Source organism: Mesoplodon mirus, assembly GCF_964341445.2.
Source record: "Mesoplodon mirus genome assembly, chromosome: 13".
Lineage (NCBI taxonomy): Eukaryota > Metazoa > Chordata > Mammalia > Artiodactyla > Ziphiidae > Mesoplodon > Mesoplodon mirus.
Window position 1 is genome coordinate 17,342,251 of NC_138989.1, and position 26,924 is coordinate 17,369,174.

The 26,924-nt window shown below is 53.8% G+C and overlaps 2 protein-coding genes across 3 annotated transcripts; one reads left to right on the plus strand and one right to left on the minus strand.

Moving 5' to 3' along the window:
• The first annotated feature begins 1,786 nt into the window (after positions 1–1,786).
• On the plus strand, positions 1,787–17,810 carry HNF1A (HNF1 homeobox A). 2 transcript variants are annotated; one of them, XM_082641512.1, is made up of 10 exons: positions 1,787–2,245; positions 8,838–9,037; positions 10,547–10,733; positions 11,157–11,398; positions 12,328–12,479; positions 12,600–12,801; positions 13,571–13,762; positions 14,905–15,026; positions 15,110–15,254; positions 16,676–17,810. In XM_082641512.1, exons 1-10 carry the CDS (start codon positions 1,917–1,919, stop codon positions 16,801–16,803), a joined length of 1,899 nt encoding a protein of 632 aa, XP_082497638.1. In that variant the 5' UTR covers positions 1,787–1,916; the 3' UTR covers positions 16,804–17,810. The 2 variants fall into 2 exon arrangements, with proteins under 2 accessions (XP_082497638.1, XP_082497639.1); XM_082641513.1 differs by having other exon boundaries at positions 11,157–11,386.
• Positions 17,811–17,946: 136 nt separating this feature from the next.
• On the minus strand, positions 17,947–25,875 carry LOC309815054 (protein CUSTOS). Its single transcript, XM_082641514.1, has 6 exons — positions 25,713–25,875; positions 23,565–23,607; positions 23,287–23,385; positions 20,433–20,506; positions 19,802–19,892; positions 17,947–19,288 (listed from the first exon to the last, which is right to left on the minus strand). The coding sequence occupies exons 1-6, from the start codon at positions 25,834–25,836 to the stop codon at positions 18,937–18,939; spliced, it is 783 nt and encodes a 260-aa protein (XP_082497640.1). The 5' UTR covers positions 25,837–25,875; the 3' UTR covers positions 17,947–18,936.
• Positions 25,876–26,924: the final 1,049 nt, after the last annotated feature.

The following is a 26,924-nucleotide window of genomic DNA, read 5'->3' on the forward strand; positions in this document are numbered from 1 at the left end:
GCCTCACAGCTGCTGAGTGTCAGGTGAGTGCAAAAATGATCAGCCCCTTTCCCCCTGCTGGCTTAGCCTGGCCTGCAGGGAGGGCCTTCTGGCCAAGGGCGCCTTCTCCCTTCCACCGTTGCCAAGCATGACCCTGGCTCTGCAGACCCCTGAGAGATGTGCCAGCCTGGGGGCAGCCCCTCAGCACCACCCTGCCTACTCCAGGCAATGGCGCACACCCCTTGTTCTGGGAGCTTAGGGCCACCCCAGGGGACAGACAGCAGGAATTTTTGTCCAGGCTCTTACCGGAAGACGGAAGGGCGGGGGTTGAGGATGAGTTTTTGCCTAGGACTGGCATTAGCGGGAGGTGAGTGAGGGTTGGAACCTGCCTTTATTTAACATTTTGATATTTTTTGTTCATCACAGATTTTTGGCATTAATTTTTCAAATTAATGAAAAGTATATTTTATTGATTCTAGATCATAAAATTTGCCCTTTTAAATTGCAAACTTCAGTGGTTTTTAGTAAATTCACAGAGTTGTGTAACATCACCCCATCAGTATTAGAACATTTCCATCATCTCCAAAGAAACCCTGTACCCATTAAGCAGCCATTCCCTGTGCTCACCCTCACCTCCCCAGCCCCCAGCAACCACGGATCTACTTTCTGTCTGTATGGATTTGCCTATTCTGGACGTTTCCTATACATGGAATCATACAATAGATGGCCTTTTGTGTCTGGCTTCTTTCACTTAGCATGATATCTTCAAGATTCATGCCTACTGTAGCATGAATCAGGACTTCATTCCTTTTTATGGCCAAATAATATGCCATTGCGCAGATAGACCACATTTCTTCTATCCATTCATCCACTGATGGATATTTATGTTTTTTCTATTTTTTAGCTCTTGTGAATCATGCTGCTGAGAACATTCGCATGCAAGTTTTTGTTTTAAGTTTCTTTTAAGTACTTTTGGGTTTTGCATTAATTTTGAATTTTAAATAGAGTATATAAAAATATTTTTTCATCTTGATTTCATCTTGAGTTTTTCGACGTCCCTTTAAAATTTGCACCTGCACCAAGTGCTTGACTGGCCTCACCCTGCTCCCACTCCACAAATCTTGTCCCTGCTAGCTGTGTGACTTTGAGCGAGTTGCTTACCCTCTCAGAGCCTCAGTTTCCTCCTCTGTAAAATGGGCACAATCCCTGTACCTACTCACAGCTGTTAGGGGGCTACACTGAGGTAATGACGCACGTTACAGACCCAGCCCACAGTAGACTTAAGTCGACGCGTTTTCCCTCCTGGGAGGCCAGATGTTGGGGCTGGCAGTGGGGGGGGGGGTCCTCAAATGGATGTGTCCTAGCCTTGCCCTTGAGGAGAGTTGACCCGACAGCCTAGAACTCTGCTGCTTCTGTTCCCGAGGCTGTTTTTGTTCTCTTGCCTCAGCCTGGCCCCCTACGAGGTCGCTGGGGGAGGGACCCGATGCTGGTCACCCGAAGGCCTCCCCGGCTCCCAGCACCTTCCATCCCAGCTGTCCTGGGCCCCCCACCGCTGCCTCCCCCGCCCTCCGCTCTGCCCACTCCCATGGAAGGCCACGGCTCCCCATCCCTCTGCGCTGCCATGAGGCCTGCACTTTGCAGGGTGAAGTCCAAAGTTCAGTCCCTTCGCTAAGCACATGGATAAATATGAACCTTGGAGAATTTCCCCAGCTCCAATGTAAACAGAGCGGGCAGGGGCCCTGATTCACTGGCCACTGGGGCCAGGGTTGGGGGTTGGGGGTGCCCACAGGGCTTGGCTAGTGGGGTTTGGGGGGGCAGCGGGCGCAAGGAGCCTGGTTTGGGCCTGCCTGCTGGCCGGCCAGCACGGAGCCAGCCCACTCGGTGGGGAGGCGGCCGGCTCAGTGGCCCTGGGCCGCGTGGCCCGCGCTGGTGGAGCCATGGTTTCTAAACTGAGCCAGCTGCAGACGGAGCTCCTGGCGGCCTTGCTCGAGTCGGGCCTGAGCAAAGAGGCGCTGATCCAGGCGTTGGGTGAGCCGGGGCCCTACCTGCTGGCCGGAGACGGCCCGCCGGACAAGGGGCAGTCCTGCGGTGGTGGCGGTCGAGGGGAGCTGGCCGAGTTGCCCAATGGGCTGGGGGAGACGAGGGGCTCCGAGGACGAGACGGACGACGAGGGGGAAGACTTCACGCCGCCCATTCTCAGAGAGCTGGAGAACCTCAGCCCCGAGGAGGCAGCCCACCAGAAAGCCGTGGTGGAGACCCTGCTGCAGTAAGGACCCCTCCCCTGTTCCCAGCTCCCAAGGAGCCCGGAGGGGCCCAGCCTCGGCTCCTGACCAGCCCTTGCCAGTCCAGAGTCCCATGGGCTGTAGCCTTTAGGCTGGTTGTCGGCAAGGGGGACAGGGCCCATTAGAGCTTGGAAGCGGGGGTGGGGTGGGGTCCTAGCTCGGAGGTTGGAGCCTCCAGCCCCTGACCCGGCCCTCTGCGGGGTCCGGAGTCTCCATGAGCCAAGGCTTTCAGCCCAGTGCTTGGGAAGTGGGGCATGCCCCAGGGGAGCCCCAAGATGGGGACAAAGCAGGAGAGTCCACGATTCTAGTCCCTGGACAACGTGGGTGGGGAGGCAGGGAATTTTTAGCTACCCTGCCCATTTCTACTCCCCCAATCCCAACTTCCCTGCTAGGCACCCGGATGCACCAGTGGGGAGGGGGGGCCCAGGCTGAGGTTTTGGGGGCCCCAATTGGCCTCCCTGGAACTCAAGCATTCAGCCAGCAGAACCCAGGTCTTTCTTACCTGAGGGAAATGGAGCCTTAGGACGGGAGCTGCTCCCCTTTCTGGCACAGCCTCAGGCCATGCCCCTCACCAGTGGGTACCATTAGAAGCTTCCCCACTCTGTACCCCACCCACTGGCTGGCTCCCCATCTCCCGGAGAACTGGGTGGGTCTGAGCCCGATGCCTCCCCTCTCCTCAGCAGAGCTGACCTGGTTACTAATTACCCACGGGCTTTATTATTTCTCTTTTGTTTTATAAATTTATAAATGGCAAAAGGCTCTGATAAGGCCTGTGATCATTAACTTGGAGGGCTGGTAGCCTGGGGAAGCCTGAGCCAACCAACTTCGCAGGGAGCAGGGGTGGGGGAGGTTGGAGGTGAGGGAAGGGGAACCTGGGGGCTGCAGGGACTGCCTCTCCCCTAAGGCTCTGTAACCTCCATCCTAACAGCCAGGTGGGCACGTGCTGAGGTTTCACAGCTATCATTTCGGGTAATGTTGAGATGACCTCTGGAGGCACCTGGGGACAACTGCTTTGCAGATGAGGGAACTGAGGGTCAGAGGGGGATGGAGCTGGACTAAGGCCACCCAGCTGGGGCTCCACACCCACTCTCTTTGGTGCCCTCAATCACCATGACCGGGGATGGGGCCAGCTGGGGGTGGCTGGGGGTTCTGAGGAAGAGTCCCAAAGACCACCTCTTTTCTGTCCAAGGTCCTGATCCCAGCTTGGGGATGGGGAGGGCTGGATCCCTGCCTCAGGGAGCTCTCAGGGCCTGCCAGGTCTTGTGAGGGCCTGGGCAGGAGGCAGGGGAGTAGCCAGGGCCCCCTGACTTGGCAGGAAGAGGAGGGCAAAGGGCCCTGCCGCGTTGCAGGGGAGGGGCAAAGAGTCTGGCATCTCCAGACCCAGGGCGAGGGCAACCCGGACAAGGGTGGGGCAGGGCCAGACCTGCTCAGGGTCCCAGATGGGACTGGGGGCCTTTGGGGGGGAGTGGGGGCAGGGAGTGCCAAAGGCCTTACCTGGCTGGGTGGGGCCTCTTGATCAGCAGCCCCTTTGGTGGGATGATGGGTGGAGGGAAAGGCTTGATCCACAGCACTCGAGCGGGAAGCAGGGGTCAAAGTGCTCCCTGGGGACCAGCAGAGACCTGGAAGCTGAGGGAGAGAGGGGAGACATGGAGGAAGAGACAGGGCGTCAGGGGAGATGGAGAGAGAGGCCTGGAGAAGCAGAGTGGAGCGGACGAGCCGGGAGGGGAGAGGGGCTGACGCGCAGCTGGGAGAATGGGCTGGGGAGAGAGCGAGGCGCCCCAAGCTGCGAGGAGGCTGGAGTGCTTGCCTCCCGCCCCGATTGGGTTTTCTTTAATGCTAACAGCATGCTATTTACTTTCCATTTAAATTTGAGATGTTGCTATAAATTATCAACCAGCTCCTTGTTCCTGCGGGGTTTATAACTAACTACCTGGGTTACTTATTGTTCAGGTAACAAAAGGGATCTGAAAACGCCCCGAGGGGAAAGAGTGGGGCCTTGGGCCTCAGGGCACAGGCTGCAGAGGGGTAGGGGACCCCCATGAAGGCCTGGCCCGTGGGGGAGGTTGAGGCTGGAAAGGATGGTAAAGAGGCAGGGCTTCCCGTGGAAGCCAAGTGTGACCAAGTGTGACCTTGGGCAAGTGTCTTCTCCTCCTGCCTCTGTTTCCCTACCTGGACAATGAGTAAAATTCAAACTCCCTGCCCTGATTCCCTGATCTCTTCCTGAGGGACCTCTCTCCCTCCCTCACTTTCCTCCAGTTACACTACACTTTGCTGATTCCCACCTCAGGGCCTTTGCATGTGTTGTACCTTCTCCCCGAAACCTTTCCAGATCTTCCCACGGTCAATTCCTTCTCCTCTTTTTGCTCAAATGCCACCACAGTCACTCCCTCTTCCACTACTTTCATTGACTTTCCCCTGAAACTTATCATTACTTATTATTACCTTATTTGTCTGTTTTCTATCTCCTGCTATGACAACAGAAGCTCTTCCAGAGGCTTGTTCACCACTCAGACCCCTGATATCCAGCCCAGTGCTGACACACAGCATGAATGAATGAGGGACTAGGCTTCTCTGAGCCCTGGGGATGTCTGCTGCAATGGCCAAGGGAGTAACACGTTCCCAGGGCTCCTTCCTCAGTGTCCTCCTGGGCCCTCCTGTCCCTGAGCAGCTCAAACTCAATCTTGAGGGTCTCTGGTCCTCTCCATTGGGCAGCACCAAGGCACTGAGACCCAGGAAGACAGTGGCCAAGGTGGGGCAATCTGACATCCCTGAGGCCAGCTTACCTGGGCTTGAACCCCAGCTCTGCGCAGGCAGGCAATTTCACTTTTCTGAGTCCCAGTGTTCTCTGCAAGGCAGAGCTGATCATAACGCTTACCCACAGGGTAAGCATGTGAATGCAACGAACAGTTGCTATTATCAGTGGTCCCATCTTACAGATGAGCAAACTAAAGCTCAGAGAGGCAAAGTGACCTGCCCAAAGTAACTCTTACAAAGAAGTAAGGCCAGGACTTGGACCCAGGTCCTCCTAATTCCACACTTTGCACAGCGCCCTGAAGTGGCAAGCCTGTCCTTGATACATTTATCTCCCTCTTTACCCTCCTGGGTCATTCTTGCTGTTAATGTCACCACCGACCACTTCCGCGTAGTGCTCGAGGACTCACGAAGCGCTTACAAGTGCATTAAGCTCGTTTTCTCCTCCTGACAACCTATGAAATATTATTAGCTCCCTATCACAGTTGAGGAAACTGAGGCAGACAGAAGTTAAGAAACTTCCCAGGGCCACCCGGAGAGTGAGTGGCAGAGCTGGGATTCACACTGAGAACTCGGCTCCCCCTCCAGATGAGTGGCCTTCAGGTTGGTCTCCCAGCTCTGCAGCCTTGGACCCACTGAAACCCCATGGGCCAGGGAGCAAGAGGCCCAAGGCCTCGAACCTCTGACTGACCCTAGAACTGGCAGGAGGCGGGAGGAGGGGGATGTGGGCAGACCTTCACCTTTCCTGGGCCCTCTTCCCTCTGCTGTGGGGCTGGACGTCCCAGGACTAGGTCGCTGATGATGATGATGACGATGATGGTAACAATATTGTTCCACTTACTGAGCACTTACTGTGTGCCTGGCCCTGTCCTCAGCATTTCACTCCTATTAGAAACTCATTCAGTTCTCCCAATAGAGAACAGGGAGGCAGGCGTGAATTTGCCGCTGTGTTACAGGGGAGATGCGGGCCACGTGCACATTGGGCGCGAGGCCGCAGTGGTGGGATCTGAACCCAGGTTGGTTCGACTCTCAAACCCATTAGAGTGAAAGCAGGAGATGCCTGGAGATCTGGCCTCTTAGTTCTGCATTGGGGAAAATGTCCTGAAAAGAGCCATGTTCTTGGAGACTGTGGGGGTGAGGGGAGAGAAAGAGAGCAGAAAACAGAGAGACACAGAGACAGAAGGAGAGAGAGTGAGAGAAACAGAGACAGATAGAGACACATGGGGTCAGAAGGACAGAGACAGACAGTAAGTCTTTAGTTTGAGCCAGGAGAGGCCCTGTTGAAGGAAGACTGGGCTCCTTCTCTCTGGAGAACAGACAGGGAGGGAGGATCTCTCAGGAGGGTGATGACTGCAGTTGGGGGAGGAGGGAGGCCATCGGGCAGCCCAGCCCCGGAGTCAGATAAACATGTTTGCCACGGAGCACAAGGCTGGACTTTGTCCTGCCCTTCCCTCCCAGCTCTGACTGGCACCCGGGGACCGGGGGAGGTGGGGAGGAGAGGCTCCTAGGAAAGCAGAGAGATAGGGCTTGGGGAGAGGTTGGGGGGTTCAGGAAAGTGAAATATTCTTGAGTCCCAGCAAAGTCACCTTGGACAAGTGTTCACCTTTCTGAGCCTCAGTCTTCTCACCTGTGAAATGGGCATACTTCCCAGGGTTATTGTAAGATTTAAATGACCAGCCCTTACCTGGCTCACCATAAATACTCAAGAAACATGAATTCTCATGGCTATCATTTCTACACAAATGGGACTTTGCTGGACCGACTGCTGATTAACTATATCTGTCCCCACCTTCCATTCCTCCCTGCCTGTATGGGGACTGCTGATAAAAAAAAAAAAGGAGGAAGTCAGAGGGCCAAAGTGGATGAAAGGCTCTGTGCCCTCATGTCTCAGAAGGGCATTGTCAAGGACGCAGGCGAGGCTGGTTCTTTGAGGAAAGAGAGAAGGGGCAGGGGAGAAGGCAGTGTGGGGTGGGCTTCAGAGCACTGGGGGGTTTCTTTTCTTTTCTTTTTTTCACAATTCACTTTTAAACATTATATATGTATATGTAGTATATTATATGATACTATATTATTGATACATAATTTATGAAGTACAGAAGAGTAACAGAGAAAACCCTCCCCTCTCATCCTGTCCCCAGCATCCAATCAGTGACTCCAGCTCATTCTGTATACTTCTGGTATTTCATGTGAACAAGGCAAATACGTAGAAATCTTTTATCCCACTTAAAGTTTTACACGCATAGCACAGTAGACCTTCCACACAAACTTCCATCCAGGCTTGTACAGAGCTTTCTCAGTGGGTTTTCATGGCTGCATTGTACAGAGGCACTGCAATTTGGTTAATCAGCATCCTTTTGCTGGATGCTTAGGTTGTTTCCAACCTTTGGCTGTGGCAAACGACATGGAGATGAATCACTTCTTACACACGCCATTTGTCACATATGCCTCAATTCTAGAAGCAAACTGCTGCATCAAGGCTGTGGGAACACAGGCTTGGGATCGCACAGACCTGGGTTTAAATCCCAGCTCTGCCTGTTTCAGCACTGTTGTATCTGACACATGGTTGTAATAGAAGCTCAAGAGAGGATGAAGGGAAGAGAGGAGGGTTGAGACACAGCAGAAGAGGGAGAGAGAAGAATTTATATCGTACAGGCAACCTGACCCCTTCCATTCCCCACAGTGAGCAGAGAACAGGAGATCGAGCCACAGGTGGCCTCAGGTCCCCTTGAATCCCTCGAGTGAGAGAATTGAGCCCACAGAGTGGGATTCCGTGCTCAGACACGCTCATTTTTCTTACAAGGCCTTGGGATGCCAACCCCTAACCCCTTCACCTGGGACTCTGTTGAGAAATTAGCCACCCGCCTCAGTGCTGTGGGGAGACTGACTGCGCCACCATCTAGGGTTTAGTGCAGATTTTCAGGAGGCGTTTTGATGCTATGTGATTTTTATCTGACAGACTGACTTAGAACCAAATCCTTTCAGCTGGGGTGGGACTCTACTGGGCTGACCCTGTGACCTTTGGCAAGAGATACAAGTGACACAGTGCTCTGAGCCTCAGTGGCCCTGGATGTAAAGTGGGAGAATCATGTTTCTCTCCTTGTTTTCAGACCCCATTTTTTTCCAGTAGATCTCTCTCATCTATCCATCCATCCACCCACCCATCCACCCACCCATCCACCCATCCATCTAACATCTACCCATCAACATCCCATCTATCCATCCTCTCACCCACCATCCACCATCAATTCACTGACCATCCCATTACCCACTCATCCATCCATCCATCCATCCATCCACTCATTCATTCATGCATTCACCAAGGGCATACTCTCTGTCAGGCCTATTTTGGGTGCCGAGAACTAGACAGTTCCTGCCCTCCAGGTGTTTATAGTCTCTCACAGTGGTTAAGACACAGCCACAAATAACATTTCTAGGTAGAATGGGGGAGGGATCTTTAAAGGAGGCACAAAGATGAGCACCCTCCCCATCTGGCTTGTGCAGCTTCCAGGGGGAGTCTCTTTTTGTCTACATCTGTGTCCATGTCTCTGTGTGTCGTGTTTCGAAAGCTTTATCTGTTCCTATGTCTGTGTGGGACTGGTTGGGGCCTGTGTCCACATGTCTGCCACGTGTATGTGTCTGCAAGTCTCTGTCCCCATGTCCTTGTGTCCTGGCATGAGTGCCCATACCTCCTGTCCCTGAGTCTAGGTACAGGCTCCTGGGCTCCACGCTTGCTTCCATCTACCATCCTCATCCCCCGGGTGGACAGGGCTCCCAGCACCCACCCTGGGCTGAGCAGCCTGTCCTTGTCCCCCTGCCCCCCGCCAGGGAGGACCCATGGCGTGTGGCTAAGATGGTCAAGTCCTACCTGCAGCAGCACAACATCCCACAGCGGGAGGTGGTCGACACCACCGGCCTCAACCAATCCCACCTGTCCCAGCACCTCAACAAGGGCACCCCCATGAAGACGCAGAAGCGAGCCGCCCTGTACACCTGGTACGTCCGCAAGCAGCGAGAGGTGGCCCAGCGTAAGTAATAACCGACTGCAGCCCTGTCTTCCTGGCAGGGCCTGGGACTACCTGCAGCTCGAGGGTGGGAGCTGGAAGCCTCCCACCCCATTCCTCGGACAGGCAGACTGAGAGGAAGTCGGGAGGATTCAACCAGCATGTATCAGCTGTTCTGCGCAAGGCGCTCTGGGGGAGGGGAGGAGGGCTGGTCTTGGGCCTCTTTGGGTGGGTGAACTGGGCCCCTGCCTTCCAAGAGCTCCCTGGGTAGAGGGGAAGCAGGAGAACAAATCATTATGATTCGGTGAGACAAGTATTATAATGTGATAACGCCAACAACAAAAGCTAGTGTTTATGGAGCACTCACCGTGCGCCAGGCCCAGGGCAGGGCACTACAGAAAGTGTTTCCAAGTGTTGAGCTGGTGGAGGAGGAGAGAATAATCTCTTCCTCAGGGAGGCAGGGGCATCAGTATGAAGTATGATCTTTTGACTAAGTCTTAAAGTGTGAGTTGAATTTTGACCCATGAAGATGCAGGGATGGGGTTTCAGGCAGAAGCGCGGGCAGGATTAGAGGCTCAGAGGTGAGGTGTGTGCTTCGGGAATCCTCCACTGCAAACCCGGGAGGAGCTAGGTGCACTGTTTTTCCGGGAATGCTGGGTTTCACTACCCGGGCCTCATACCCCACAAAATCCTAAGTGCACTTCCACACTTTTGAGCCTAAGTGTAAAAACAAAATGTTTTTGATGTTTCTTTTATAATTATCCAGGTTTTCAAGGTAATACACACCGAATTTATAAAAAAAAAATAGAAGAAAGTAAAGATTTTACAATAAAAATTAGGTGTCCTCCTCCTAAGGCAGCCACTGGCACTCCCGGTCTCACACGTAACCTTCCAGGGGCACTGTATGTATATACTGGCTATATACACATTTCCCCTGCTCTTCGAAGGGCTGCTAGCTGCTCTGTTATTTGGAGGCGCCATTAACTGGCCTCCTACCAAAGAACCAGCTGAGAAAGTGCCTGGGTCTCTTCTCTCCTGGCTAATACTTATACTTTAAGTTTGATTTTCAAGTCTGGAATGTTGAAAATAGCACAGAATCTACTCAGGAGATACAGTTCAAGTTTCTGCTCTACTGTGCGACTCTGGAAAAATACTTAACCTCCCTGATCCTCAGCTGCCTCAACTATAAAATGGGATGGCATATGTGTCAAATGTGAACAACTGCTGATGCTTACCTGGAGCCTTGTATTGAGGACTGTGAGATTATATCTTGGCCCAGTAGCAAAGTATGCAGGGGTTGATTAGTGATGTCTCCCTTGGACACAGGTTAGGAAAGGGGTGGTGTGTGTGCTGTGTGTCTGTCATCACTGGATTAGATGATTTCTAAGTTCTAGCTGTAAGCTCCTCTGGCTCAGCATCCTAGGAATGAGAAAGAACCACGGGAATGGTTAGGTGAACCAATTCCAGCATGGTGAACCAATGCTGGAAGGTGGGATTGGCCAGTGTTTTGCTAATGGCTCTCTGTGCCCACAGAGTTCACCCACGCAGGGCAGGGTGGGCTGATTGAAGAGCCCACGGGCGATGAGCTACCAACCAAGAAGGGTCGGAGAAACCGTTTCAAATGGGGCCCAGCATCCCAGCAGATCCTGTTCCAGGCCTACGAGAGGCAGAAGAACCCCAGCAAGGAGGAGCGGGAGGCGCTGGTGGAGGAGTGTAACAGGTAGAATGGCTGGTGGTCAGCAGGGCTGGTTTGGTCTGGGCTGGGGGAAGGCAAGGGAGGCTCCCCAGGTTTTGAGAGCTCCTGCTGTTGGCCCAGGAGTTCTCAGCTCCTGTTCGGTGTCTGACACTTAGCTCCATTCCTGGCACCCACCCCGCACCAACCCAAGCAGCCCTTGAGTGGCTGCTCGTCTCACTAATCCTCACTACAACCCTACACTTACTGGGCTCACTCTATAACTAAAGAGATTAAGAGAGGCTAAGTCACTTGCTCAAGGTTGCACAGCAGACTGGGCTCAGAACCCAGGTTTGCCAGCCTCAGCAAATACTCAGGTAGAGAGCCCTACTTCTCAGAACCCTCCCCCCAGCCCCAGGGGAGGGTTCTTCTGTGCCTGATCCAGAGGCTCATGAGTGGCCATTTCTGCAGGGCGGAGTGCCTCCAGAGGGGGGTGTCACCGTCACAGGCACAGGGGCTGGGCTCCAACCTCGTCACAGAGGTGCGCGTCTACAACTGGTTTGCCAATCGGCGCAAGGAAGAAGCCTTTCGGCACAAGCTGGCCATGGACACGTACAGCGGGCCGCCACCAGGGCCAGGCCCAGGCCCTGCGCTGCCTGCCCATGGCTCCCCTGGCCTGCCCCCACCGGCCCTCTCCCCCGGTAAGGTCCACGGTGAGTGCCATGTGGGCAGGGGGATTGGGACGGTGGGTAGAGGGAATATGGGGGTGGGTGGGAGAGTTGGGGAGCACCAGCCCAGTGGCAGCAGCCACCCAAACCTCTTAGCACTTCCTTACGGCTCCAACTCCACTCTGTTTGTACTGCTCTATCCACTCCACCCCTCTCCATTCCATTCACCACTCAGCTTCGCCCACTGTACTCCATTCCATCCACTCCGTTCACTCCACCCTCACTTGATTTCAGTTACTTCAACTCATTCCAGATCAAACCAACTCAATTCATTTCAGCTCAGTTCAATTCAATTCAGTTCAACTCATTATAATCTAATTTAATTCATTTAAATTTGGAATAGTTTGATCCAACCCAATTCCCAATTGATTCAGTTTAACTAAATGTATTTCAAGGAAATTCAGTTAATTTTGTATCAGTTCAATTTCAATCCAATTCGACTCAATCAGTTTCAATTCATTTCTGGTTTGATTCAATGATACTCAGTTTCATTCAACTAATTCCAGTTCATTCTATTCAACTCAGTTTGCTGTGGTTTAATTTCATTACCGTCAATTCAGTTTGGCTCAGTTGTCTTTTTTTTTTTGGCCACACTGCACTGCACGGCATGCGGGATCTTACCCCGACCGGGGATCAAACCCCATGCCCCCTGCAGTGGGAGCACAGAGTCTTAACCACTGGACCGCCAGGAAAGACCCTGGCTCAGTTGTCTTTTATTGAGCACCTACTTGTGTTCAAGGAGTTGGAAGCAACCAGCACAGGGCCTGGCAGGAAGTGGACACTCAAGCAAAGTCTGCTGGCTGCATAAAGATGGGGTGAGGGGTCTGCGCAAACCAATGCAGTTTGGAATGATGGGGGCCATGGAGGCGGGCAGAGAAGTGGGGTGCTGAGGCTGGACACTGCTCCCGCTCCAGGAGTGCGCTATGGACAGCCTGCAACCAGTGAGGGGGCGGAAGTGCCCTCAAGCAGTGGTGGTCCCTTGGTGACAGTGTCTGCACCCCTGCATCAAGTGTCCCCCACGGGTCTGGAGCCCAGTCACAGTCTGCTGAGCACAGAAGCCAAATTGGTGAGTGTCCCACCCCATCCCCCACCCCCGGCCAATCTCCCCTTGGCTGGGAGATTCTGGAGCAGTCCCCAGGCAGGTAGGGTGGGACCCCACCTGACTCAGTTTGGCTTCCCCTCCAAGGTCTCGGCCACTGGGGGCCCCCTGCCCCCTGTCAGCACCCTGACAGCACTGCACAGCTTGGAGCAGACATCCCCGGGCCTCAACCAGCAGCCCCAGAACCTCATCATGGCCTCGCTTCCCGGGGTCATGGCCATAGGGCCTGGTGAGCCTGCCTCCCTGGGCCCCACGTTCACCAACACGGGCGCCTCCACCCTGGTCATTGGTAAGCTGGTGGGGTGGATGGGGGCATCCGGGTGAGGGGCTCATGGGGCTCCCACAGAATCCAGGAGCAGGACGAGCCACTGGAACTCATTCCTTCATGTATTTATTGAGTGCCCACTCTGTGCTCCACCGGTGATACACAAGTGGACCGAACAGCCCCAAATCTCAGCCACCCAACTGGGGAGGCAGACAATAAGCAGAGTATGGGTTGGCCAAAAAGTTGGTTCAGGTTTTTCCTAACAGCTTACAGAAAACCCCGAACAAACTTTTTGGCCAATCCAATTCATAAGTTATGTAGTACCTTAAAAGGGAAAACAGCTATGGGAAACCAGAGCAGAGCAAGGGGGACTGAAGTTTTCTAGGTTTTCGGTTTTAGTTTTTTTTTTTTTTAAAAAGCCCAGAAAAACTTTATTCAGAACTATTATGCAGAAACTCAATATATAAGACAGACAGGGAGCTGCTGGGAGCTGGGTACAGAGAGTTAAGCCCCAGGGCCTTTGCATTGCTGTGGAACCCCAGGGCTCCAGGGACCCTCGCTTGACACACCCCCTGCCCTCATGACGAGCTAGCAGCTCAAGGGGGAGTTAACTTGCCAGGGCTGTAACTTAGTGAAGGTTCCTAGTACGAGGCTGTTTCCTGATTACCTTGTCCCCTCCTCCAACCCACTGGCCCTAGGAGAGAGGGATGGTGCCCCTGGGGGTCAGGGCTGGGCCTGGGGAGGCCATGGAGGCGGCAGGAGGTCTGGCTGACTCCTGCCCCTCCCGCTCCAGGCCTGGCCTCCACGCAGGCACAGAGCGTGCCGGTCATCAACAGCATGGGCAGCAGCCTGACTACCCTGCAGCCCGTCCAGTTCTCGCAGCCTCTGCACCCTTCCTACCAGCAGCCGCTCATGCCCTCCGTGCAAAGCCACGTGGCCCAGAGCCCCTTCATGGCCACCATGGCCCAGCTGCAGAGCCCCCATGGTGAGCACCCCTCGGCCCCCCTGCTGGGAGAGGTGGTGGGAGAGGCTGGCTGTCGTTGAGCCCAGGGGAAGGGGGCGGCTTAGCAGATGCTGTGGTCTGTGTGTGTTTGTCTGATACAAGTGTGAGTGCTTCTGTGACGGGGGCTCTGCGGGTGCTCAGATGAGCGTCTGTGGGCTGGAATACGTTTGTGTGTGAATCCGTGTGGCTGCGTGTGCACGCACGTGGGTTTGTGTGAGTGGGTGTTTGTGTGTGCACACCCACGTGTGCCCTTGGGGCCATATGTATTTCTCAGCTTTTAGAAAGGTAATATGGTGCATACACCATGAATGACACAACACTCCCAGCAGGGCTTGGGGCAACACCCTGTCATCAAACACCATGATTCCTGCAGCAAAATGTAGAATTCCACGAAGTGGGTTAATAAAGACCCAGCCTCACATCAAGTTCAGGTCAGATTTTGCCACCAAATGAGCTCTAGTGCCAACCAGACAAAAACCTGTTGGCTTTCAGACCTTTCTGGAACTTGGACTCTTGGATAAGGGCTTGTGGACATGAACATCTGTGTATTTGGTGGAGGGCACCATTTATGCATGTATGTGGGTGGTTGTGTTTTCATCTGGGTCCATGTGAGAATACGTGATTTACGTTGTTTTCTACTGGCATCTGTGTGTATATTTGTGGGGCTGGAGACTGCAGGTGAAATTCTGGGTTACACCGTGGAGAGGGGTCCTGGAGATGCAGAAATGCTGCCCCCTCCTCAACCCCTAACAGGAGCCCTGGCCTTGCCCTCCAAGGCCGGTACTTAGTGCCCTAACAGCACCTGTGCCTCCCGTTGCCCTTCACCTGTCCTCTCGAGGTGACCGCAGGAGCTGGGTTTGGGTTCCTGGCCTCGCCCAGGCTCCTCTCCACCGAGACAGGCGGAGCAGGCCCCTGTGGTTGGGGAGAGCGTCCAACCCCTCTACCTGGAGCTCCCAGTTTTGGAAATCAGCCCCGAGTCCCCAGCCACTGCCCCACTGGGCTGCTCACCAGGCCCACGCCCCATTTCCCCCGAGCCCCCCACCTTGAGGCCCTCCTGGGAGGGGTCCAGCCCAGCCCAGGTGCCAAGTCTGTGTCCTCCTCTCTCCTCCCCGCCTCCCGGCAAGCCCTCTACAGCCACAAGCCCGAGGTGGCCCAGTACACCCACACTGGCCTGCTTCCGCAGACCATGCTCATCACCGACACCAGCAACCTGAGCGCCCTGGCCAGCCTCACGCCCACCAAGCAGGTAAGGCCCAGGCCTGCCCCGGCCCCTCCCTGGGTCCTGCCCCAGTGCACACCCTGGGGGCTCAAGAGCTGCCCTTCTGCCAGGTCTTCACCTCAGACGCCGAGGCCTCCAGTGAGTCCGGGCTTCACACACCAGCATCCCAGGCCGCCACCATCCACATCCCCAGCCAGGACCCTGCTGGCATCCAGCACCTGCAGCCCACCCATCGGCTCAGCGCCAGCCCCACTGGTGAGTGGCATTTCCCTGCCTCAGCCCTGCCGTCCCCATAGCTGGGGAGGAAGTTGTGGGCAGCAGACAGGGGGCAGGGAGGGGGTAAATGCGAAGGGGCAGCTGTGCTCCCCTGACGTGAGCCGAGGGGGGTGTGAAACCACAGGAAATGGGCCTGTCTCACAGGAACATCTATTAACCCAGTTGAGGAAAAGATAACCGGAAGAGGTGGTAGGGGGTGATCAAGAGGTGAGAACTGGGCTTGCTGGGGACCAGAAGTGACTCATGGATGTGTTGCTTTAGCTCAGGGTTTAGCATTTTTTTGAATTTGTTGCCAACAGCTAAAAATTAAGAGCTTTCATAGACTTCTGGCTCCTCTTGCAAAGTCGGAAGGACTCGTGTTGCCCCATGGCAACCACAGAGTGTGGGCTCTCCAGCCCACCACGACCCACCCAACCCACACATTTCCATTCCCTGAAGACCTGAGTCTGCAGCCCACAAAGTCAGGGTGAAGAGCAGGCACTTTGGAGTCAGGCTGCCGGGCTCTGAGACCCAGGGCAGCCACTTGCTAAGTGTGAGCTTCAGCATCCTCCATCCAGCCCTGGTGGCTAGAGGGACAGTCACTGAGGGCTCCATGGTCCAGGCTCTGTGCCCTACCCATGAGGTGTGTGTCAGCATCCCCGTTTTACAGATGAGAAAGCACTCAAGGAGGAGAGGGACTTGGTGGCGCTTCCAACAGCCACTAGGTAGTGGGGCCAGGACCTGAACCCAGGTCCAAACTCAAAGCCCACTCATGCTCTCTTGAGGGTTCTCCTGAGACACAGAACCAATAGGAATACACACACATACACACATATATTTAAGGAATTGGCTGATACGACTGTGAGGGCTGGCGAGTCTGAGAGCTTCAGGGTAGGAGGTGACGCTGCAGTCTCCTTCTCCAGGAAACCTCAGCCTTTGCTCTTGAGGTCTTCAACTGATTGGATGAGGGCCACCCACATTACCAAGGGAACTCTCCTTTACTTAACGTCAACTGACGTAGGTGTTAACCACATTACAAAATACCTGCACAGCAACGCCTGCACTGGGGTTTGGCTCAGTGACTGGGTACTAAAAGGCAGCCGAGCTGACGCATAAAACTAACCAAGACGCCGGCTCACCAGTGCTTCTGTGATGTTCCCACTAAAATGTGCTGGGAAGGCCACTCCCTCGTGGCCCTGGAGCCTGGCAGGCGGGGGTGGGGGGTGGGGGGGGTGGGGTTAACAAGGCGCGAGGGCAGAGGTGTGACTCTGGGGTCCGGTCACCTGCTGAGATTCAGGAGGTGGCGAGGTGCCACTTTCCCATCCCGAGTACCCCTTAGGGATGGTGGGGGGGGGGAGGGGGAGGGGGGAGGGGTCGGGACGGGCGTGGCAGGCAGCCAGCCGCCTCCTCTGCCTCTGCAGTGTCCTCCAGCAGCCTGGTGTTGTACCAGAGCTCCGACTCCACCAATGGCCATGGCCACCTGCTGCCGTCCAACCACAGCGTCATTGAGACCTTCATCTCCACGCAGATGGCCTCTTCCTCCCAGTAACCATGGACACGGCCTCCCCAGGGGATGGGCCCTGGAGCTTACACAGCCTGCTGGAGGGGTGACCAAAACATCTGAGCCTGCAAAACTTTCACTGCCCCCAGGCTGCTGCTCTTCCCTGGAAAACTGTGCCTCAGTCCCCACCCTGTTCCCCTCAGAAAAGGGGGGTGTTCTGAGGCGCCCCAACCCGAGGAGGGCTGCTTCAGTGCACAAGAGGGAACCATGCAGAGCTCGGAAGCAGAGCCTGTTCCTGGTGGGACTCGGGAGGGACTGTCCCTGCTGCTCAGGGTAAATCTTGTCACTTGGAACAGAAGGGGGCAGCCTTGGACTCTGGTACCCCCAGGCCGGGCCTGTGGAGATCCCTGGCACCCCGCAGGGAACTGCCGGCCACACTTCTCAGGACACCAGCCTGTGTAGCTGGGAGAGAGGTCATAGGTCAACGTGGCCCCATTCTGTCACCTGTGCCCCAATCAGGCCACTCCACCCAGCCCCCCTTCCTGCTTTTAACCCGCACACCCATTTGGACCCACCTGTCTTCCCTCACATAAGCATCGCCTGAGTGGTTCCTCTGTACCAGGGCCTGGGGAAAACAGGCCTCTCCAGCTTCCCTCGTCCTGAGCCATCCCTCTCCCCGGCCGCCATGACCTCCCGTTTTCTTGGACATCTGTCCCCCTGCGCATCGCACCTTCTGATGCCAGCCTGGCATCTCGCCTCTACTGGAAAGCCCCCCACCCCCGCAGGCCTAGGTGTTGTCCCTGCTCCTATGGGAGACCCGTGACTCTGTGCCTGGTGCCAAGTCAAGGTAGGGGGGCAGCAGACCCTTCCCTGCTTTGGGGGAGAAGCTGCTGAGCTCAGAAGGCGGTAAGGCCGGGCAGCTGGCAGAGCTGAGGGGCCCAGAGGGAGAAGAGAGGCGAGACCAGAGGAGAGGTTGCCGCCTGGAAGCTTGGAGCCCAGCTAGCTGACGGGAGGCGTTCACAGCCCCCTACCCCGGGGAGGCTGAGGTCCTGAGGGACAAGGGAGCCGTGCCAACCCAGGGCTCATCTCCCTGGGGCTGCTGCAGATAACCCAGCCCTAGTGGACTGCCTGCATCCTGGACTGAGGAAGGAGCCAGGGGAGAACTGGCATCCCCTGCAGCTTGCAGCCGGCTAAGGGAGAGCCTGTACATTTATTTAACTTTTAGTAAAGTAAATGAGGAACATGTTGAAACATCTTGCTTGTCCACACATCGCCCAGATGGGATTGGGCAGGCAGAGGGCAGTGGAAGGGGACCAGGAGCCCAAGGAGGCATGGGGCCGGCACACACACTCTCACATCCCACCTCTGTCTTCCTTTGCCAAATCTCCAAGGCCAGGCAACGAAGCCAGCACTTCACCTTCACCTTGAACTTCTGCTCCTTCTTGCAGGATACATGGGTCCATGAATCCCCCAGGCCATGAGTGCTGTGACACTTCCTGAAGTCTTGACGCTGGGGTAGGGGAACACTTCTGGGGGTGTAGGCAGGACCCCTCCTGTGTGATGCTTACTTACAGTGGCTCATCATGATTCAGTACGGACACGAGGGCAGCACTCACATCCCTCTGTTACATTCTGGGTCCCTCGACAATTTATTTTCAATTATCTGGTTGGCTCAGAGACATGGTCATGCATGGTGTATTCACAATGTGAAGAAAGAAAATTCTGGAAAACCAGGTGGAGGCAGGGATCTCTCTCCTTTTCCAGACAATGTTGTATCAGGTCTGTGTGGCTTGGAGGGAGATGCACAAAACTCCTCCTGGGGCTTGGCATCTCGGGGACGCCCTCCCTCGTTTTCTTCAGGTCGCCTCCCACACCAGGCTGAGGCGGCGGAAGTTCTACCACTTGGCCATCAGCCTTCAGTAACTGGGAGGCCCCTCCTTCTTCCTGAGACCACAGAATGTTCTGGTACCACGGGTCTGCCCCAGCCCCAGTGGGAGCACAGAAGGGCAGGCCTTGCTCACCCTACAACCGCTTCTTTGCCCCGACCCTTGGGCCAGCCCCAGTCATGGGCGAAGTCTAGACTTGCTAGCCAAGTCCTTGCACTTGGAGAGGGAGGCGGGGCTTGGACATGCCTTGTCCCCCGTAGCTGCCTGAGCTGGGCCCCATGCTCACAGGTGGGGCTCAGTTTGCAGGCACGGCTGCTGCGCTCTTTGCTGGTGGGGGTGGGGAGGTCTCACTGGCCCTCTTTGCCTTCTTCTTCCTTTTCTTCTTTTTGGTCCCAAATGGCGCCTGGTCTCTGTTGAGCCCGGCGGACTCCTTTCCCTGCTCCCCAGATGCGGCCTTGCTTGTGGTGGTGGCCGCGGGGGCAAGGTTGGTGCTGTCCTCCTTGGCTTTCTTTTTCCACTTCCTTTTCTTCTTCTTTGCCTTTTTCTCCACGTTGCCAGGGCCGTGGATGGCGGACTCCTGGACGATGTCAGAGGCTGACACAGCTGCCTCCCGGCAGCGCTGCAACTCCTCGTCGCCGTCCTCGCTGCTGCAGTGGGAGGGCAGGCCGGGTCAGCTGGAGTCGGGATGGGGCCCCAAAGCCGCCTCTCCCTGCCTCAGTCCAAGCCACCAGAGAGAGGCCATGGACAGAGGGTGGCGGTTGGAGAACTCAGGCTTGGCAGTGAGGCAGAGCTGGGTTCCAATACTGGCTGCTCTGCTTCACGGCTGTGTGACCTCACATTGTGACTTAACCTCTCTGACCCTTAGTGTCTTCACCTATAAAATGGGGATCTTAACAGAGCCCAGGCCTCACAGGGATGTCCCAGGAGTGCAGTGTCCGGCACAAGATGGGTGCTCGAAAAGCAGTAAACATCCAAAGCCAATGCCCAGTGGAAACTCTTCCCCCTCCCACTGAGGTACTATTTCTCCAGCTACTGACAGGGCTCCTTCTGGGCCTGGACCTGACTGGAGTTGGCCTGGCTATTTGGGGGGCAGGGGGGACTGGCCAAGACAGAACACAGGCAACAACAAGGGAACTTGAGGGGTGGGTGTGCCATCTCACCTGGAGCTGGAAGGCAACCGTTTCCGGCAGGGCTGGGGAGCAGCTTCCTTCTCAGGGCCTCCAGGGATGGACGTGAAGAAAAGGCGGAAGCCTGCAACCCACAGGGGCGGAGTCAGCACCGCCAGGGGCACCCCAGGGGCCGAGGCTGCCCCGTCTCTGCCTCAAGGAGCTCCCGGTCCAGCGGGCATCACTCCCGTCTAACTACAAAACGGTGCCTCGTGGGACGAGAGGCACACTTGCTACCTGCTGCAGCAAGAGGATGGGGTGCTTGAGGGGATGCCGGCTGCCGAATCAAGTCAGCAAGCCCTCAGAGGCTTCAGGGAGTCAGCAGCTGAGCCTCCCGCCTAAGGCAGCTCGCAGAGTGGCTAATGAGTTGGGCAGGGGACAGAGACTCATGTGGGAGAGGCTGCAGGGTGCAGTGGCTAGGCGCTCCTGCTTAGGGTCACCTCGGGCCAGTGTCTGCATTCCTCAGAGCCCCAGTCCCCTCACGATTCTCCCCTGTGAACAGGATCACCATAATACATGCCTCGTACAGGGGCTGCAGGGATGAAAGAAGATAAAATGCCAAAAACGTATTTCCCAGCTCCAGACTCATGGGAGGCGCTTAATAAAGGAAAGTATAACTGCTCACCATCATCCTCCAGGACGCCTCTCGGTACCTCAGCCTTTCTTGGCTCCTTCACTGCTTCTGAGATGGTAATGGAGCTAAGGGAAGAAATGGCGGATTTAAGATGAGATTCTGGGTAACAACGGACATTCTTTTTAATTAAAACTTGCATTTCTCCCTTTAAGTGGAGGGGGTAGGGTAATGCGATACTAAGTGCAAAGGCGGAGAGCACCCCGGCCTGATGGGGACGCAAATATCCACAGTGCCAGCTCAAACTGCGGTGCCTCACTGGTTTAAACCCTACTTTATTCCAGAAAGTGCTGAAGAAGTTTTGAAGATACTCACAGTACAACAAAATGAGTGCAATTTCAAATAAGGCAAAGAGAAAACAAGAGCAGGAAGGACAGAAAGAGCCAGAAGTGTGGCCAGGAAGCCCTACACACTTGCTAGACAGAGGCTACACATTTTGTTCTGAACTTCCTGGCAGCGAGCACGAAAAGGGAAATATGACCAGTCTAGAAAAAAACAGTTCAGAGGTCAGCTCCTAGAGCAGGGCAGACCTGTTTTTTTGTGGTTGTTTGGTTTTTTTAAATGTTTAAAAACTTGAGCTAATTGTAGATTGACTTACAGTGCCAAGAAATAATACGGGGAGATCCATGGACTCCTCCCCCCCACCCCGTTTCTCCCCCTGGTGACACTGCGTGTAACTAGGGTCCATTATCACAACCGGGAAACTGACTTTGCTACAACCCACCGACCTTTTTCAGACTTCAGACCTGGGTTTTGAATCCTGATTTTGTCACTTACTAACAAGGGATTTCATCTCTCTGAGCCTGTGTTACCCGTCTCTACACTGCGAGTAATAAGAGTCCCCGCTTCCGAGGGCTGTCACAAGAATTAAATGAGACCGTGGATACCAAGCCCTGAGCACAGAGCCTGGCTGCAAGCCAGTGCTCAGTAAACAGCAGCTACGACGACGCTGAAGACGACTACTGTTGTCAAGATAAGCAATGAGCTTCACAGGACCCCCTTCCTCTAGAAGCACAGAGAGAGTGGGGAGAACTGACGAGACCAGGAAGGTCTTGGGGGAACGCTGTCGGGGCAGTCACCTCGCACTGCAGAGACCGACGCTCTCAGCAACATCCTCGCAGCGAACACAGCAATGCACTGGGTGCTTCTCCTAACTGCCTTCTGTAGGTGCCAGAGGCCTCCCCGAAGTCCCGTGTGGGACGCGGTCTGGGGAGAGGGAGCGGAGACGCGGTCTGGCCCAACTGGGCGCCGCCCCTGACCCGGGTAGTATCTAACCCAGTGGTTCAATGTCGGTCCACAGGGGACACCAGGCAATGTCTGGAGACACAGTTGGTTGTCACAGCTGGTGGAGAGACGCTACTAGGATCACATGGGTAGAGGCCAAGGATGTTGCGAACCATCCTACGTGCACGGTATAGCCCCGCACAACCACGGACGATCCAGTCCAAAATGTCCATAGTGCCAAGATGAGAAACCCTGATCTAACACAAGGGACCAACTGGAGTATCACTTCTTTGGAGAGAAATATGGGAACGCTGCAGGGAATATACTGAACGCGTGTAACCCGCATCCTGCTGGATTCCCACCTAGGGAAGCATCCGTTGTGGATCACTGCAATGCCAGGGAGGCCCTGGTCACCCTGAAGCTGAACGGTCATATGGAGAAAAATCGCTCCCATGGGTTGAGATGCTAATTGACCTTCCTAAACATGTTTAACACACTCCCAGGTTGGGGGACTGGCACTAACGCCATGGGGGTGCAGGCTGCTGAGGCCTGGCCCAACATTCTGTCTGGGAAGAGCAGCTGGTATGCACTTTGGGAAGGCTTATTTGTCCTTTTTCAATGACTACTTCAAATTGAAGGACTATGGCCTGAACACCCTCAATCTCCTTTTCAAAACATGCTAGGCTGGGAACTTCACTGGTGGCACAGTGGATAAGACGCCCCGTTCCCAAGGCAGGGGGCCTGGGTTCGATCCCTGGTCAGGGAACTAGATCCCACATGCACGCTGCAACTAAGAGTTTGCATGTCACAACTAAGGAGCCCTGGAGTGGCAACTAAGACCTGGTGCCACCAAATAAATAAATAAATAAATATTAAAAAACAACAACAACGACAAAAACCCTGCGAGGGTTCTGTCAAGTGGGGATGGATGTAGACCAGCGTATCCCAGAACACGTCCCATGACACACCATCAGTCATCCATGGAACACAGGCATTGTGGCCAAATGAATTCGCAGGATGCTGGGCTAAACCAAGTTACACAGGTCTCTTTACTGCAGGACTTCTCAGGGCCTTGAATACACTATTAGGAAATCTAAATCTCCCAGGCACGGGGGTATGCAGAGTGGAGCGTTTCTCCACCTCTTTGCTGTTGGACCCCTTTTGTCAAGAGCCACACTCTGGACTCGCATTTCTGGGCACCTATTTTGGGAACGCTGACCTGGATCTTTACAGATTGTATTCTCACAGTGCCTGGCATACAGAAAGCACCCAAGAAATAGGAATTCAGTCGGTCCCTTGCCCTCTTGCAGTGGGAATGAGCTCGGGTTCCCCTCTTCCTCTCGTGGTGGCAGGACTGCACAGTGGTTAAGAGCAGGGCCTTTGGAGTCAAAGCCACTCTGCTCCTTCCTCCCTGTGACTTCAAGCAAATGCTTCCTCTCACAGAGGGGAGCCTGTTGCCACACCTAGAGAAGAAGGACAATGACAGGACCTTCGTGGTAGAGTGATTATGAAAAGTGATGAGGTGACAGATGCCACATGCTTGCCGCAATGCCAACTTACACACTCTGAGCTTCCAGGCCATGGGAGCCCTTACTCTTCATATTCATGAATAAGGGCAGGTTACCTGTCCAGCAGGGCTCCCAGCATCTTAGCTACGTGCGCTCGGAATTCAGGGGTGGTCTGCAGCTCGTTGCCGTCTTGTTCGTGCTCATCCACATTGTGTCTACAACACACACGAAAAGGACCTCACTTCCTGCCAGCTCAGAAGCTGCCCCCAGGAGGGCGGGGAAGACATGTGTCTGGTTTGCACTGACGTCCCAGGGTCTAATAGCCTCTGGCACACAGCAGGGGAGCAATATCAATGAACGAATGCGTGAAACGTGAACCCGAAGTGCACAGTACCTGAGGCTCGGCTGGGTGGTTGGCAACTGAGTATTTGCAGCACCTGTGAAAATAATGAACACCAAAGCATTTCTAGAAGAAACGACTATAGCATCGGTTGTGTGCCGAGCACTATTTTATGTGATTTACATGTATAACTCATTGAATCTTTCCAATGACCCAATGGGGTGGGGGTTACCATTATCCCCATTTTGCAGAAGAGGAAACTGAGGCAAGGAGATGTAAAATAGCTTAGCCAGGGTCAAACAGCTAATAAGCGACAGAGTTGGGATGAGGACCCAGGCCATCTGGCTCCAGAGGCCCCCCCCAACCACCGTGCTGGACAAGCAAGTGTAATTTGATTCCAGCATTTATTGAGTGCTTACTATGTGCTTGGCTGTGTGCTAAGTGCTGTGGAAGAGAGAGAAGAAGGGGGCTCAGTTATGTTGATCACCGGACTGGGAGTCTGGCTGGGGTCTCAGCCTCCACACTCATTAGAGGTGCCTTTCCAGCAAGTTCATTTATTTAAGAACTATTTTCCTGACCACTGTGTAGGCCCTGGGGATACCATGGTGAAGGGATACCAGCCCTCGTGAAGTTCACGTCATGTAACCTCTCTCGCTCAATAAATATTTGTGGATCAAGTACAGGTCAGAGTTGACTCTAGGTGCTGGGGATGCAGGGATGAAAGGAAAAAAGAAAGGATAAATAAAGAGGCAATTGTAGAAGAAAGGAAAGCATTATATTTGAAGCGAATCACACAAAGTATGATGATGGTGGAGAGAAGGCGTGTAACCCAGCTTTCCCAAAGAGATGGTGTCTCAGCTGTAGTATTAAAGGATGAGCGGGAGTCAGACAGGAGGGGGAAAGCAGTCCATGAAAAGAGACCGATCACATAATTGCTGCTATTTATTGGGCCTTTAATATGCACCAAGCACTGCAGATACATCATCTCAGTTCCTTCTCAACCTTACGGGGTAGGTACTACCATTAACCCCACTTCACAGATGAGGAAATTTAAGTACAGTGAGATTTAAGTACCTTGCCCAAATTTCTTACTGCTAGTAAGTGATGGGGATGGAAAGGCATTTCTGCCTGTAGAAAATGAAGAGAAAACTGCAGTTATGGTGCCCACAGATGAGAGGGCACAGTATGGTCTGCAGCCTACCTACGGGAAGTGTGCAGTATGGCAGGAAGGCAAAAAGGGACAGGCAGGCAAGGAATGGATTACCAAAGGGCTTGTAAGTCATTTTCAACAAAAGCAGGGGTTCTTTGCCATGGCCTGCTCTGGCTGTCTGGTAAAGCCTGGATCCCTTCTCAGAATGTTTTAGATGCAAAAAATGTAACACATAGGATTACAAAGAAAACCAATGATACTGAAATTCAGTTATCGTTAATAGTAAAAAGCCAAATTTGGGATATTATTAATACATGTGCTTCTTCATTAATGTATTAAATAAGATCTACTGATGGGTCTAAAAATTACTGTAATTTTAAAGCAGGGATGAGCGGAAATGATTTTTTTTCAACATTTTATTGTGAATAAAATATTTTTGATATATCTGTAATGGGATTTGAAAATCTGCGCCTTTTGTTAAGACAAAGTAACAGGTATTGCCAAAACTACTGTGGCTTGTTGTTCACATGCATGATGGAAAGAGATGCTAAATTTCAAAGAGAGATTAATGAAAGTAAAGATGAAATATTTTTCCCATTCACATTCACGGACCCTCTGGATTCTGTCCGGGATTAGGTACCCTTAAGTTAAGGGGTTTTGGATTTATTCCCAGAGCACTAGGGAGTCACAGTCAGAGAGACGTGTAGGACACAGCTCGCTGGCAGCCCCAGGGCACTTGAGAAAGTGTTGGAGGCGGGGAAAGGCTGGATGCGAAAATCCAGTAAGGGTCGCAGTCACCTCGGAGATGTGGTGGGCTGCCCAGGGTGCGACAGTTAGGGTGGACCCAGGGAAGCAAAGTCAAGAGACATTCAGGTGCCTTGGTTTCTCTGACGGGGATAATGGAACAACCCTCCCTGCTGAACTTGTCCGCGCTTTGACTCTGAACCCCACCCAGACCCTGGAGCCTCCTCGGGGAAAGAAGTCGAATTCCAGGAACTCCCTCCTCACCATCCTGCGCCCTTCGGCCAGACTCCCCGAACATAGTTCCCTACCGACTCTTGGCTTCTCCGGGCCCCTCGGGCGCTGCTCCAAGCCCCAGGCCGGCATCGCCGCCTCGCGGCACCGCTCCAGCTCCTCCGCATCGCTGCTGCAGCTGCTACTCTCCAGATCGCTCATGGCACCAGTGGGCGCCGCCACCTTGAAGCACCGCAAAGGATTGTGGGGAGCGCCTCCAGGAGCGATCCTCTTCCAAGATCCCACAAGGGAGCGGAGCAGCACAGGGCATTGTGGGGATTGTAGTTCTCAGACTCAGGCCGCCATTGGTCCTAAACTGTTTTGGGGGTTTCCTTAAACGTGAAAGTTGGAAGGGCCTAAGAAATCAACTTATCTATCCTTGAGGAGGAAAATGAGACCTATACAGAGGACAGAATTGCTTAAGGTCACACAAGGGGTTAATGAGCCAGGATTGGTTCCCAGGTTTTGGTAAATCTGTCTGGGCATCAGAAGAACCTTAGGGAACTTTTTAAAATGCAGATTGTTGAGTCTCACTAAAAACTAGGCGAATCAGAATCTCCGAGAGTGGGACTCAGGAATCTTTATTTCCTCCAACATCCTAGGGCCTTGCTGCTACTCAGTGTATAATCCGTGAACCAGCAGCACCGGCAAACTCCAGAGCTTGTTAGAAAATGCAGAATCTTGGCTTCAGCCCAGACCTCCTGAATCAGAACTTGCATTTAAACAGGATCTCCAAGTGATTTGTGTGCACATTAAAGTTTGAGAGGCACTATCCTAGGTGATTCTGTTGCACAATATGGTTTGGGAAACATTCTGCGGTTTTCTAGCTCAGGACTTCACTCAACCTGCACATGGGAAACATTTGGGAAACTTTAAAATACTGACTTCTAAGATCCCCCCAAGACTGACACATTAGAATCTCCACAGTTAAGATATTCCAATATAAAATATGAACAAAATCACTTTTGTCTTTGGAATGCTTTTCTTTGTGTTTTATTTTTGAAGCTGAGTGTGTCAAAATTTAAAAAAAATAAACTCTCTGGCCTCAGCTTTCCTATTACGAAAGAGAGGAAGGTAACTTATTCATCATTCTATTAAACAAGAATTGGTCCACTACCTACAATGTGGGCTATACTAGGCTTTATAAAGGATACAAAGGGTGTGGGATGGACTCACCTGTCTGCTCCATGGAAAGGAGGCACTCTTTCCACCCCTGAAGGCAAAAAGAGGTGGGAAACAGGCTGCTATTG

What these genes read in the sequence shown, in the direction of transcription:
- HNF1A (XM_082641512.1), top strand. Translation starts at nt 1,917, where the DNA reads ATGGTTTCTAAACTGAGCCAGCTGCAGACGGAGCTCCTGGCGGCCTTG. An exon ending in CTCCCCCGGTAAGGTCCACG is followed by an intron (nt 11,399 to 12,327) that starts GTGAGTGCCATG and finishes CTCCCGCTCCAG; the next exon opens with GAGTGCGCTATGGACAGCCT. An exon ending in GCCTCACGCCCACCAAGCAG is followed by an intron (nt 15,027 to 15,109) that starts GTAAGGCCCAGG and finishes CCCTTCTGCCAG; the next exon opens with GTCTTCACCTCAGACGCCGA.
- LOC309815054 (XM_082641514.1), bottom strand. Translation starts at nt 25,836, where the DNA reads ATGAGCGATCTGGAGAGTAGCAGCTGCAGCAGCGATGCGGAGGAGCTG. An exon ending in ACCACCCAGCCGAGCCTCAG is followed by an intron (nt 23,386 to 23,564) that starts GTACTGTGCACT and finishes TGTGTGTTGTAG; the next exon opens with ACACAATGTGGATGAGCACG. An exon ending in CTGGGAGCCCTGCTGGACAG is followed by an intron (nt 20,507 to 23,286) that starts GTAACCTGCCCT and finishes TTCTTCCCTTAG; the next exon opens with CTCCATTACCATCTCAGAAG.